Below are 15327 nucleotides of genomic sequence, written 5' to 3'. Positions count from 1 at the left end.
ATATACGTCAATCAGAATAGTACAAGAATTTATATTATACAAAGTATAGCTCCATCACAACTGAAGAGTAACTATTGTCTTTATAACTATTGTAACTATTGTACTTTTTATCATTAAAAAGTAACTATTGTCTACTTGTATTGATTAAAGACTAAACACAAAAATATGTTATTATTGGTTTTTCCCATAAAGACAAATGCTTCAATGTTTAATATTTTTTTTAGTTTAACTGCACTGCGCTTTTGCCCAACGGCTTACTTTTTTGTCCTAGCTGCACGCTGTAGGTCAAGGGTTACACAGATTCAAGATGGCGGCCACCTTGACTAGAGGACTGTCAGGTAGCAATGTTTTCGCATTTGACATTTTGCTTAATCAGTTTGTGCTCGTCTAAGTGATTTGTATAGCACATAGTTGTTTTAGACATTTGTTATGTATAAATGAGCATGGCTAGCTAATGTTATGCCAATGCTATGCTAACGCTATGCTAATATCGTTAGCATGTGTGTGTATTATAGACTCGTTAGACACCAGAACTAGTACCAACACCGCGAGCTCAGTGTCTCAACACGTCTCATTTTCATTTTCAGGTATAGTCAGACCTCTTGCAGTTGTGGGACAGTCGTGTTTTAATCACGCAGTCAAAGCTCCTGTGTTTCTCTCTCGCTTCTCTTCACTTATTCAGCGACAGCTTCATTTTAAACCGCCGCCTTCTCTTGATGCTTGTGGTCTTCAACATCAGACGCTACTTCAACGGTAAAGTTCAGAAAGAAAAATCATTATTCAAAAGGATGTCAAAGCTTTTCCAAACACTCAGGATTGCTACATAACCCATACTGTAACACATACTGTATGTACATTAAACATTTGAATTATAGCCTCATTTAATGTCTGTATTAAATAAATCAATCTGCTGATGATGTTTTCTAATAGAGTGACCCAATTAGAGCTTCTGTTGCAAGTTTATAGAAAGCATTACAAGTGTGATGTCCTACATTTGTGTCCCATCTGTCACATTGCTCAACATCATGCATGGCAAGTCCATGACATGAAATGTATCTGTTTTATTTCTAGCTCAAGATTCCCATTGCTGGAACAGTGCATTTCTAGATTTACTGTATGATGAGTTGCAATAATTGTTCTTTTTTGAGGAATCTTATGACTTGTGTTGTAATAATCTCTTATTGTGCAGAGTGTCTCCTCTAATCCCATCACTGGTGCAGCAGCCCTGCAGAACCATAACATATTACAGTGTGAAGAAGGGCAAGAGGAAGACCGTGAAAGCTGTGGTGTATAGGTTTCTGAGGCTGCACTGTGGGCTGTGGGTGAGGAGGAAGGTAAGACAGGCCACAGGCTGATTTGAACATTTTTGTAAATAATTACAACCAGTGAATTTATACTCCTAGATTGGAGAAGGTTTACAAAATATTTGACAATGGACAATTGTGTTTGTGAGACCTGGTTTCTTTCAGTGATTCAGTTCCTGTTTTTCACGTTTTCACCTCCTTATTAAAATTAAGAATAAAAACAATATGATGATAAAATCTTCAGATTAAATATCAGATTTAATAACTTAAAATCAAAAATTTTAGGTTAATTTAAATGTAAATTACATTTATAGATTTTCACACAGCACATTCCTAAATCGTGTCTTAATATACTTATTTACTGTGTCCACAACCATGATTGGATAAATTCAGTGCGTGACCCTTTCAAATAACGGCTGGTCTTACGCTTTCACGTCGTTTTCTGCTCAATCGCGTTCTGTTAATTTTCAGGACTTTGTAAAAAAAAAATTGTCATGTAGTTGACGAGATGTCCGTTGATATCCAACGTGTGCTAGGATTTTAGCATCACTTATTTCCTCTCGCTACGCCATACACTTCTGTGATGCTGTGTTTTGCTGCCTGATGATACTTAGCTGTTTTGTGGTACAGCGTCTTGGTTTGCATGTGGGACGCGTGGGTCAGTTTCTCATTGGTTGTCTGTTGCTAAGCATCTAACCGTAACGTTCAAACACCACATCGCCTCACACTGTAAAACATACCTCAGAGCTGATCCTGACCTCCCTGGGGCCCTAAGCAAAATTCTGCTATAAGGGGCCCTCCTACCTGACCCATGAGCCATGTAAACCATTTGCCACACTGTGTATAAAAGCTAAAATGGCTTGCCATGCAGTATCACTGTGTTTTATAGTATGCATGAGAGCGATACTTGATCCCTGATGGTTATTATTTACTGAGGAATGTGCATTCATATTGACCTGGCATTATGCCCATTCCAATGTAAATCCATTGGTTTCCATATTGCATTAACGTTGTTGTAACCTTGATTGAGAGACTATAAACATTGTAATTTAGGAGTGCTATCACGCTACTTTTTGTACTGGTCCCCACACAGATGTTGCTGCTGGAAAGCGCGCGTGTCATTTCGTGCACGATATTGCACGCGCATATGAATGCATGTTCACGCGCGGCGCGGTTATCGAGCTGCCGTTTATAAACACCGTTGCCCTTGGGCGTTTAGTCACGCGAATGTTCACGCAATAAATTGTTGTGTGACAGACAGGCCAAGAGATGCACTGGCAGCACTGCACAGCTAATTTAGCTAGTCAGATAGAGACTAGAGACAGAATCACATCAACTTAACTTTACTGTTATTTGCTCTTGCTGACATCAAACTTGAAGAGAACACAAGTTTACCTGATTGCTGTTCTCGCATTTCACTCTTTTTTTTTTATTTTTTTCTCTTTTCATGGCCAGATGGATAGCTCCGCTTCATATTGTCATCTACACAGTAAACATTAACACGCGCTGTAAAATGAGGCAGGGGGAGGTGGGGCCTTGCGTAATTTGCGTGGCCCTACGCAACTTGCGTAGTGAGCGTATAGGGCAGATCGGCTCTGACATACCTCTTAATACCTCTAAATGATGCTACAAAGATGCTAATCGCTGCTTCTCAGTAGAGTTATAGCCATGAACAAAAAGTGGTGCTAACCCCATTTTTAAATTACAAGTGTGAAACGTTCCTCTACCCTAGATTAAATGTGAGGTTTAAAACCATGATAATCTGGGATTAAGAACAGTCTGAAAAGTCCTTGTAAGCGCTAATTGAGTTGCATACAATCCATCGATTCATATTTTCACCTCTAGGTCAAGCAGCTTGTCAGTTAAACTGAATGATTTTTGTTTTTCAGGCTGGATACAAGAAGAAGCTTTGGAAAAAATCAGCAGCCAGAAAGAAGCGTTTAAGAGAGCATGTATTCTGCAATAAGACCCAGTGCAAAAAATTAGACAAAATGACGACATCTTTTTGGAAACGAAGAAACTGGTACCTCAACGATCCTTATCAGAAATACCATGACAGGGTTAATCTGTAAAATCTTCAGTCCTCCTTTATTAGCATCGTACTGTTATGTGAAGAAATTATTTGTGTGTATAGGGTAAACATCACATTGTTAATCTTACAGTGCAGAACCACAGCAGAAAATACAGAACACACTTTCTGCCAATTTAACTTAAAATATTCATGTAAAAAAAAGTGTTTCTGGATCTTTCTGGTCATTGTACAAAGTTATGATTATTGAAATAAACCTGTTTCAGATGTGTGTGTGTGTGTGTCAGGAGAAAATGAAAGCAAAGAGGCGTTGGTGTTCTGTCTCCCTTTTTATTAACTGATGGTGACACATCTTCAGATAGATATGAGGAGATTGTTACGTTTCCCACATTATTCACCAGCGGAAGAGAGAGTTTTCTGGCCTGCCAGACATGAGAGCTGTGTTTTTTTGAAATACATTTGTAACTGAGGAGGGCTACAAGCTGTGCAGTGGTGTTCATTAACAGGAAAGCAAGGTTTAGTGACCCTTATGAAGTCCATCCTTAGCTACGTTGTCTTTATTTCTCCCTCTTCCAAGGAGTTTGAACAAACAAATAATTTAATAATAATAGTAACTATTAGTCTTTAAAGGCACATCCTCTACTTGAATCATGGCTATTTTTCTTTGTCATTTGTGTAAAAAAAGCAAAGCAGAATTGTTCTTACAATGAACAGTTTAAAAAATGAATTCAGCTCAAAAATAATTTTGAGAACATGAAAGAATTCAAACTGAAGGTTAATCAAGACACTGAAGTTTCAATTAGCCTGTTTTTTTTTTAAGGATATGTGCCTTTAATAACTAACTCCTGAAACAACAATCAACTAAAAACTAGCACTAGTGTTAATGAATGTAGAATCAGATCATCGTGACAATGATTCACACAGAGCACTTGAACGGTTACATGTACAGAATGATAGAATGATATATCTCATGCACGGTTTATACTTTTTTCATTTCAAAGTCAAAATGTTAAGTGAGCAAATATCATGCTTACTGAATGATCTGCTCTAAACAATCAAATCAGTCGTGATTTACGGTTCTCAGTATTCAGTCCTCTACGTTGTTTCTTCTGCATTATGTTTGTCCTTTAACATTTGATCATTAAAATACTGAAAGTGATTATATGTGATAAGATGTAACAAAACTGTACCTGAGAAAGATATCTACTATAAAAAAAATTCAACTGTGTTTCTGTGAGACTATATGGGCTTTTGCTACCTGATATCTGAATGAGGAAAGAGGAGAAGTGAGATAAGATTGTCATCATATTTCCAGGCTGATTGACTCTGAGAAAGTTTCATTAACACAGAAACAGTTACAGCCACGCAGTTAAGTATGTCAGTGTTTTTTGCAATGTATAATCGAAGCGTTCTTTATTAAGAAGTGACATGATATGCTGTGGCCAGTTTGAATTGCTCAGTCAATTTAGCTGTCTGGCTCCACAGTGCTCTGAATTTAAGGGGCATTCAGAATTTAAGGGGCCCACTGTACGACTGTGAGAATGAAAAATCTATACTCTTCTCCATCTAGTGTGTGTTATAGAGCACACAGCTTTATAATTCTTAACAGTGCTTAATTGAGTATTACAGGGTATCCCAAAAGTCTCCAGTAAAACCTTCTACAAAATGTCTTAGCTGAGTGCTTAAGATGTTGACTTGCTGATCGGAAGGTTGTGAAATCTCAACCATTAGGACCATTGCTGGGCCCTTGAGCAAGGTCCTTAACCCTCAATTGCTCAGCTGTACACTTGTGGTGTCTGGTGTCTTAATAATGGCATAACAATATTGTGACGTATCGTGATCATGAAGCTGTCGCATGATTGCGATGGACTTTGACAGTAATCATGAGGAGCACGTCACATAAACACACAAAGACCTGAATTGTTGTAGCCTGACCGTGTTGTGGACATCCATGGACATCTGCTGACAAAGGCTCAACCGATGTCCCCTGTGTATGGAGACATTTGGGACACACTGTAGTGTACAGACACAAAGTAATACTGCAGACTCCAGACTGTTATGAAGAAGTACAAAAAAAAACATTCAGACTATCGACATTTCGTCTGATTTCATGCAAACGGTAAAGTTAAGAAAAGTGAAACATGAATTCAGATTCTTTAAACTAAAATAACATTCAAATTTACAGAATTTAAAAAAGAAACAGAAGAAACAAATATATTATAAAAAATATTAACTAACAACATAAACAATATTCACTATAAACCAGAAGGTTAAAATGATTCTGCTTGTTGTGTAATTCAGAGTTGCTACTGTAAAATATCTAAAGAATGCTACTCAAAATCTTCAAGAATATGAAATATTTGCTTGGATAAATCGCCTTAAATTACCATTCTGACATGTTTTCATTTGTCTTTCTTTTTTTTGTGATGGATGATCACATTATCTGTTAACAGCATGAATAAAAAAGAGCAGGGGTAAAATGTCTTCAGTGTGGCTCGGTTTCAGTCTGTGCTTTCACAGAGTCTACCTTATTCTAACATCATTGCACATTTGTCCTGTAAATATAATTAAATAAACATGATTAATATCTTCATTACAATTTTCCATACAATTTTTGGTAGAATTACAAGCCTGCATGTAAAAGTCACTCTCTCTCTGTAAATAAATCTGCTTAACTCTGAGACGTTTCAACCCGACAAGAGTTTTGTCAGATTTAGTGGAGAGACGTTATCAATGGGCTACGTATCCAGAAAGGACGATGCTGTCATGCCCACGCACGCTCCATATGAGTGCATTGAACGGCACAAAGCCTTACAGTAGTCCACTGAAGTGTCGTCGTAGTGCCTTCATCAGTGAGGGTCATGGCTACTGTACAATGCCTACAGGTGCTCAGAGACAAATGTTGCTCTTGTGTTAGACCACCAGAGGGACATGCATGCTTCTGTCTCTCCCAAAGTCGTACAAACAAAAGGAAGCAAACATATACTCTTCACATACAGTAACTATGTACAACACAAACTTTTAAGTGGTTAAGAGTCTTCAAATGGCGCCACATACGTGCTACCTCGATTGAAACTTTCCCCCTCAGATGTCAAAGATCAGATGCTATAAGGTCACACGTCGCTTTGGTTACCTCATTAGGGATGAGTCTGCTTTAAATATTTGATCTTTTGTCTGCACCCTCCATCCCTCCCCCCTCCCAAACCCCACACATACGCACACACATCTCAATGTCTCCTCTTTTTCTGTGTCCTCATGTTGCAGCTAAGGCAGCTAAAGCAGTCTCACAGCATATGCACAGTCACATGGCCTCAGGGTTTGCTGATAGGGTGTTCTTGGATCTGGATCTGGTGACAGGTCTTAAAGCTCTAGGAGGAGGCTGAGAGTGGGGAAAAAGGGATGAGGGAAAGATAAGACAAAGAAAAACAGGAAAAGGACAATGAAATTCAGACAAGTGCCTGAGCCAAAACGGTATCATGAATATCGCCATCTCACTTGTGACCAAGTGAGTTTATTTAGCACACAAGCCAACTCCAGACACACACACACAAACCTGTGCATGTTACATGTGCTGTATCTCAAGTAACACAATACACAATTAATACTTGAGATGGATGTTTCAGAGAACATAATGGGTGTATATGCAAATAGATTTCTGCTTTTTATTATTATCCTAAACAATCTAAATAGCGATTAATGATTAGCGATCATATTTTCCTGCATCCTAAAGAATCTGAGACCTGCACAGAGGAACTTTTTTCATGTCATGTAAGCAGCAGGAATCAGGGCATGCAAATCATGCATCAAACAAAATTCCAGCTAAAGGATTGTACTTAAAGATCAGACTTTGAATAGCAAAAACCCAAAGGTCACATTAGACATTGTGTTCTGTGACTGAATATAGCAAAGGTCACATTAGACACTCTTTTGTTCTATGACTGAATATAGCAAAAGGCTGCTATAATCCTTTTCAAACATTGTGCAATTGCTCTGACTTTCAAAAATACTTTATACAACATCCCAGAGAAAAACTCCTGCTAGTCTTTGGTGGATTAGCCTGTGGTAGTAACCATGCTACTTAGTGATTCTGTTAGTGATAACCAGGCCATCAGCACCCCAGCAGACACACCACCAACCAACCATCTAAAAGGGAGGCTACCTCTGGGGCACGTCTCTTAAGCAGTCTGAGTTGAGCCGAGTTGGCAGGGACGCACCCCTCTTTTTCACTGTCCTTGGGCACCTCTGGGGCCTCAGTTTTGTCCTGTGAAGGCTCAGGGGGTGAAAGAGGCTGGCTCGGATTGCTGATGGATCTTGGCATTGGAGTGGGTTTGAGGGTCAGAGGGGAAGAAGGCTCCAGAGAATCAAACTGCTCCACATTCAACATCTCAAACTCTGTTATGTCAAACTCGGGGCCTGACAATATCAAAACATGCCTTTGTATGTGTTTATGTAGAATTTTACAGGGCAATAAGTTGCATATGATATTCACTGTAGTGAAATGAAACCAAAATAGTGAAGATTTAAAGTCAAGGGAAAATATGGGAAAAATCAATGCCTACATATGGAGCCCAGGCTACTGCATGAAAAGAGGACTCAACTTGACATGAGAAGCCTCTGGTGGTATTGTGTTGCATAAAAAATCCTTTATAACCTCAAGTGCCAAGTGCCTAAACCTGTTTCTGATTCTGATATAGTTTTACCAAAAGCATGGCTGGCTAAATGTCATTATGCTGACACTTTTATTAACACCCTATCTATCTAACTTTGATGAAAAAACTTTGATGACTGTTTCTTATATTTCTCACTGTGTATCAACACTTCCTATTTATATATTACTTCTAATGTTCTTTCCGAATGGTCTCGCTGTTTATACAAGCTATCTTAGAGACTGTAAATGTAACAGACCACACTTAGTGGTTTGTAATGGGTCACTGATAATAGGAATTTCAGAAGTAGAGTCCCAAATCATATACTTATGCACTATTCTATGGATTTTGGAGTATAAATAGTGTGAATAGTGTGTTCACACTGCTCGCCAAGTATGCAGATGATGCGAGTGAAAAAAGCGAAGTGTGGAGCGCACATCATGCACTTAACACTCGCAGCATTACTACTGGAAAAGGGGTGGGGCTACTAGTCGCCCACGCTGGATGAGTAAGTTTTCAAGATGGCTGATGACGTTCAGCAAAACTTTGAATAAATGTCTTTTAAATTAGCCCATGGTGAGTGATTTATTTTTCTACATTTCAAAATTTCACGGTATTCTGCTAAGATTAGCAGCAACACATTACGTGAGTCATTTGACATCATTTGCTATCAACTGGGAAACAGTTTCTGCTTCCAGCTAATAAAAGATGTTAATGCTTTATTTAAGAGGATACTACTCTAATTAAATTCATACACAGAAAAGAACAGTGCATATTGTGTAGTATGTAATTTGGACACAACTCAAGTGAATAAACACGATCGTGCATTACACGATATTAATTAATTAATTAATGCATTCATTCATCTAACCACTTTATCCTAGTCAGGGTCACAGTGGATCTAGAGCCTATTCTAGGAAAACTGGGCATGAAAACACACCAATCCAGCACAATGGCATGATGCACATACATATTCACACCTTAACTAGCATCTTGGGGTAATTTATCTGAATTAATCAACCTACTAGCATTTTTTAGGAACTGGAGAAAACCATGCAGGCACAGGGAGAACATGCACAGGAACTACACTACACTAAGTTTAGGATCAAACCAGTGACCTAGAAGCTGTGAGGCAGCAACACCACCAGCTATGCAGAAAGGTTGAGCTGTACCAAACCACCAGCACTGCTGTGTGGTGGTGAGAGAGTATTTAATCTAAATTGGTATAGTTAATATACGCAAATAAAATCAAGGTTCATGACTGTGAACAAATCAGTGCCAATGAGTATGTGATTGGCTCCTACAGAGGGATGATTAGTTCTACAGGGGCACTTACTCTTGCTGTAGGCTGCCTCTGATTTGCTGCGCATCATGGATCGTGCTCTGTGCTGTCCTGACGCAGGCTGAGTGGTGACTGAAGCAGAATTTACCTGACCATCTGAATCTATGGTGGTCAGGTCATGCATGCTGAAACTCCGAAGACGATCTGATAGCACACCCTGGCCCTGTGGTAGGCATGGCAGTGAAATCTTTATTATATAAAATCTACACTTTTTCTTAAAACAATGGCATTCTATACTTTAACCTCAAAGGTATCATTAATAAAATACAGAGCTGAAAAAATGTCACTTTTTACATCTTTAGGGACTGAATGTAATGTGAGAGGAACCTGCAGTCACAATAAGAGCATGCTCCTAATGTTTAGCTTGAGCAGAAATATTACATTATATCTTATATGAATATAATATACTGTAATGGCAAAACTAACAACTTGTAACTTTATTGAAATAAAATCCACTTTAAAATGGATATTCCTCATTGTTATGTCACTGTAATAATAATAATAATAAGAAGAAGAAGAAGAAGAAGAAGAAGAAGAAGAGGAAGAAGGAGGAGAAGTAAATTAATGTTACCTTAGTGGCAGCCATCACTGCAGCTGTAGCAGCCACATTCAGGCTTTTCTTTCCAAAGTGCATCAGGGTGTCATAACTCTTGTCCTTTGCTTGGCACAGGTATTCATCAATGTCCTGGAAAATGCAAGTAATAATGACACAATCAGGGGTGATTTATCAGGGGTGAAGAAGGCAAGTAGATTCAGACGTGTAACTGATAATTCATAAATATCATTTGTCATTCACTGCTGCTTTTTCCTTGTGTTCCTTCATTTAAAAAAAAGCTTTTGTTTCTGACTTTCCTCTTTTTTCCTATATCAGTGACCCTGCACTCTTCCTCCATTGAAACCATGACGGATATCCTGCCTCACAAATAAAGGGCAGACAAAAACCTTTAGAGAAAGTGTAGCATCATTTCCTACCAGACTCATCAACTGGGAACATTTCACCTAACACACTGCAGGAAACAGGGTCGAGCACAAACAAGATGGATCCTCACTTAAAAAAGTGTGTTTTGCAAGATTTTCTAGTCATAAGTGATGTTTTTTGTTTACTTTGGTATAATCTTTTTTTTTTTTTTTTTTAAATAACTAGGTAAAGTTGAACAGATATTCATGAAGCGTACCTTTTCTTTAGAGGACAAAGTCGGGTGGACAAACTTCCTATAAAGGACACTGGATCCCTTTGTGTATGGTGAGAGTAACCACACCATAAAAGCAATTTTGAGCTCATAGTAAAATGGGAGCCTTCAAAAGAAACAAGAGATGAGTCATATCCAGGCCCCATGATTTCATGCTCTTTATCATCAGGAAGAATCAACAGCATTGGATCAGGTCACAGCTTCAGCGGGAAATGAGCAGGAAGACATTATTTTACTTACCAGCACAGGAATAAATCTGTGATCACTTCAGCTGTTGTGAACAGTGCAAATATTATCCAATACATCATCCATTTTACCTGATAAAAAACATATAAAAAAGGTTTTGGAGAAAGTGATAAGATCGGAACATTAGTAAGCACAAGCAGGCTTAAGATGTGAATGCGGTGAGGCATGAAGTGCTTGTTATATATTAGGTAAAACAGTGCATACTCACATATTCTCTCACATCTTTTGATTTGACAGCTTTATATGACGAGTATGCAGGGTAAAGTGTCCCAAATATGAGCCTGTCAGACACAAAATCAGCAGATCAGGATTCTGTTCAAGCTGAGAGTTATAACCTAAAATTTCCTAAATAATGAATGCACATTGTTTGCACTAATTTCCACAATTTTTCAACCAAAATATTACACGAATGCATGTTAATTTTCATGTGGGGTTATAAATGAAAGTGTTTCTAAACCTATAATAATCATATAGGGCTGTATTAAGAGAAAGCCACCATAATTATGCAAGAAAATGATTCTGTATTCTGATTCATCTATTTAAATTAAACACCCTATAGGTTGCCATATTATCAACAACATCTAGACAATGCCCAAATAGAATCAGATAACAAAAAAGATGACCAAATTTATTTATTTATTTATTTATTGCTGTCATTTGAAAGTTAGAATAATAGGATTACATAAATAAGAAGTCACATATAATAGCAGCCTAAATGCTGCAAAGTGGCAATTTCTGTAAATTTGTTATCATTTTGCCATAATGTGCAATCCAGCTACATTAATTTGATTGATGTCTTATAAAATAGCACTTGGATACCACTTTCAAGATCTAATAATAGCAATGCAAGATGTACACTGACAAGAGATACTGCTTTGTGCTCCCAGTTTACAGCTCTCTCTCAAAGCTGATATTTCAATACATCTGGCTAGTTTCTTTCAGACTTCTGTTTACATTTTTCTGGCCTGCTCAGGATTTATTTCCTCTATATTTAGATGCAATGTCATAAAGCTTATACTCTGCAGTGTCCTATTGTTTGTGATTGTGTAAAAAAAATCCTATTAATTTTCCCGTACTTCGAGTGGAGTCCATATTGGTTCACAGTAGGCCGTACCTACTGAACACTGACCAACAGTCCCACTGATGCTAATGAACCACTGATGAAGTGGTTTTTAACACATTCATTCACTTCAACCCTTTGAGCAATGAGATACACACACATATCCTTTCTACACTTTGCTTGCGAGTTAAGTTCATTACAAATTAAAAGTCATATCCTAAAATAAAATAAAAAAGTTAACCTTTATTACATTACTTGTATAATTTACAACAATCTAAATTGTGGTTATGCTACAGTATTACTACAGTTATACCATGCTTAACTGAATAAAAATATTCTGTTCATTGCAAATGAAACTACTTTTGTATCATTGTTTATTAATAGGTATTATCTGTCTCCGACGGTTTGTTTATCTCTAAGAGTGTAATAGGAAACTGAAAACAGTTCAATGCTAAAGCTGTAGCAAAGGTACAGGTGGCGCCTCTCATTGGAAAGGTATAAACATCTTTACAAAATTCAGCGAAATTAACGGAAGAGCTGTTATAATGTGTAAAAATGTCACTGTAACATTGTTTCTGACATTAAAGAGTCATTTAATATAGTTTATAATACAGTAAATCCACATTTAATTTACCATATAATCTGAAAATGAATGATCCATTAAATGGAATGAGTCAAAACATATCATATACCTAAATAAGCTATTATGGTATCATTTAGCTGACTGCAGTGCCTTATGTCCCAACTGTCCTTATGCTCAGCTTGGACACATAGGACTCGTATAGACATTTACGCACCCTGTTTTCCTGACTCATCATTAAAGGAAATTTACTGTTGAAAAAAATTGGCATATGTTCGTTTTACATATATAGCCAAGACACGTATATTTTCAGATATTTTCATTTAGTGATAAACCGTGGAGAATTATTCTTCGGGATGTGTCCAGGCCAGAATACACATTTGTCTAGCAGGTACATCAAAGCAACATATAGTACAGTAACATATAGTACAGTAACATATATTATAGTAACATATAGTATAGTAACATATTATAGTAACATATAGTACAGTAACATATGGTATAGTAACATATAGTATAGTAACATATATTAGTATACTAATAGTTTAATCATAGAAGTCATTTTATTATTTTAGGAAAGTGATACCGGGATGTCTGTAAATTTCTCTAGGAGATGTAGGGTGTGTAGTTTGCGGGTCAAATACGGTTTTAAGACCCTGATTATTTTCCAAGTTTATTTTCCCTACTTAACAAATATAGCTCAGACACCCGACCGTCCATAACTTATGCTCACAGGGAAGAGAGCTGAGCCAATGCAAGTGAATGAGCTGCTGTGTTGTAGAGAAGACCTAGAAATCAGAAGCTACCAGAAAAATATTCAGGCCAAAGCTGCACCTGTGTTCAAGTACATATCTGCCCACAAGTGCTGTCTGTCTGCTGTCACAGCTCAGCGACAGCTGCACATCTGACCTGAGATACACAGATACACAACCTACATACGGACCAACCCATAAAAAACAATAAAAAACAAACACACGGAAGTGTCATAACACCTTGCTGCTCTACACCACCATATTGTGGTCTACAAGCCAGAATGCCCACAGTACAAACACTATATTTAGATCATCAGGACGCTGGGATGCAGCTCTTTAGTGTCCCCCATGCGTTGTAACCGGATATTGTAATCTAAATTTAATTGACTCGCCATTTTGTGTTGAGCTTAAGTTTCGAAGACTGTCCATTTTTTTAATTGAGTTTTTTTTTTTACCCTAATGGTTAATATACAGTGGTTGACATGCATACGGTTTAATGGTGTAATTTTTTTAATCATTTGTTAATTTTTTGCAGTATTTGAGATAATTGCAGTATTTGAGATAATTGTAGTATTTGAGATAATTGCAGTATTTGAGATAATTGTAGTATTTGAGATAATTGCAGTATTTGAGATAATTGCAGTATTTAAGATCATTGCAGTATTTGAGATAATTGTAGTATTTGAGATCATATCAGTATTTGAGATCATTGAAGTATTTGAGATCATTGAAGTATTTGAGATCATTGTAGTATTTGAGATAAATTACAGTATTTGAGATCATTCACCTGTCATCCCATCGGTTTCTCCAGTGATTCAGTGACAGTTCGAATGCCCCCCCCCCCCCTTTTTTTATTATCATATCCAAGAAAAATGCTTTACTTTCCATTCTGATGATTTGTTAGTTAACAGACGGGCGCTGGCTTCAAAAACATTTCCACGTAAGCCTATTGAAATAAACCCAAACTGTCCAAAGGCACACGCGTAATTGTACAGATTGTCGTCATCCAGCCTTTGTTTGGCCTTTTCACAGCTCTGATTATGACACTGAACAAATCACTTTGTGTTAGAATAAGAACAAGAATGTAGGAAACGTTCTCACATATATATTCGATTATAATGCAAAGATCTTTATAGGCGAAAGTCATCGGTGGCCAAAACACAGCGTCACGACTTGCATATGATTATGATTTAATTCTCAGCTTAGAATAAACACACCACAGTGCTATAAATCACACACCTTACAATAGGGAGGGGAAGACCAACAGATGCAAGAAGGAAATAAATAAAGACACATCGCAAAAATTAAAGAAAATATACTTACACCACAAGCCTGGAAATAATCCACGAGACCATTGCGCTAAGAGAGCTTGTTGCCAGCAGGGAGGAGTTTCCTTCGTGACTGCTGGCGGTGACCGTTTGACAGCGGGTACATCTGCGCATGCGCACGCGTTGAAGGGTATTGACATGTCCAGAAAGTACCGTACTAAATAGATATTTTACAATACCTTTCAGTGAAAGGTGTCAATTTAACACAAATTTAAATAGCTGCACTAAAAATATCCATATCAGATTAGCCAATTACAGAAAAATAAAATATATCGTATTACATATATTTATATATATTTATATGATAATTATATTTTATAGCTGACAGAGATGGAGTACTGTTTTTATACACTATTTAGTACGGTAGTATGTGGTTTGGATCCTAGACTGATCCTAGACGCGCGCGTTGTATGGAAGGCTAAAAAGGTCAAAACCTTTGTTAGTGAACACCACGTGACAAACTGAGTTTTACATTAGTTTTCTGCTTATTCCTGTAATTTGGTACCAGTGGTTCACGTGACATACTGTATCATACAATGCAGATATTATATCCATCTGTATGAGACAGACACACACTGTTTGTCAACTAGCTGTAAAGGAGGCCTAAAAAAAAAAAGCCAAGTCATGGTTGAAGCCAACACCCTTGTTTTCATACATGAAACGTCTGAGTGAAAAGAGCCAAAGGAATTCAGTAAAAAAAATACTTTCTTTGTATGAAGAGCAGTGCATAAACATACAATGGAGATAGATACATCTAATAAATACATCTTGTTCAAACATTTTCCACTCACACGAGATAAAAATGTAATAAATCAGAAGCTTTTTGGGGAAAATAAAAAACAGCAATACA

The 15327-nt window shown here is 37.3% G+C and overlaps 2 protein-coding genes across 3 annotated transcripts; one reads left to right on the top strand and one right to left on the bottom strand.

Annotated features, from left to right (window-relative positions):
• Positions 1 to 233: 233 nt before the first annotated feature.
• On the top strand, positions 234 to 3606 carry mrpl35 (mitochondrial ribosomal protein L35). The gene is made up of 4 exons (XM_060879890.1): positions 234 to 338; positions 588 to 753; positions 1190 to 1334; positions 3194 to 3606. The coding sequence occupies exons 1-4, from the start codon at positions 308 to 310 to the stop codon at positions 3374 to 3376; spliced, it is 525 nt and encodes a 174-aa protein (XP_060735873.1). The 5' UTR covers positions 234 to 307; the 3' UTR covers positions 3377 to 3606.
• Positions 3607 to 3647: 41 nt separating this feature from the next.
• Positions 3648 to 14576, bottom strand: reep1 (receptor accessory protein 1). Of its 2 annotated transcripts, XM_060879888.1 has the most exons (8): positions 14473 to 14576; positions 10966 to 11038; positions 10752 to 10828; positions 10497 to 10617; positions 9893 to 10006; positions 9316 to 9484; positions 7493 to 7746; positions 3648 to 6712 (listed from the first exon to the last, which is right to left on the bottom strand). In XM_060879888.1, the coding sequence occupies exons 1-8, from the start codon at positions 14502 to 14504 to the stop codon at positions 6635 to 6637; spliced, it is 918 nt and encodes a 305-aa protein (XP_060735871.1). In that variant the 5' UTR covers positions 14505 to 14576; the 3' UTR covers positions 3648 to 6634. The 2 variants fall into 2 exon arrangements, with proteins under 2 accessions (XP_060735871.1, XP_060735870.1); XM_060879887.1 differs by lacking the exon at positions 7493 to 7746 and having other exon boundaries at positions 14473 to 14568.
• Positions 14577 to 15327: the final 751 nt, after the last annotated feature.

This window comes from Tachysurus vachellii, chromosome 10 (genome assembly GCF_030014155.1).
Source record: "Tachysurus vachellii isolate PV-2020 chromosome 10, HZAU_Pvac_v1, whole genome shotgun sequence".
Lineage (NCBI taxonomy): Eukaryota > Metazoa > Chordata > Actinopteri > Siluriformes > Bagridae > Tachysurus > Tachysurus vachellii.
This window is presented reverse-complemented; position numbering and strand designations above follow the sequence as displayed.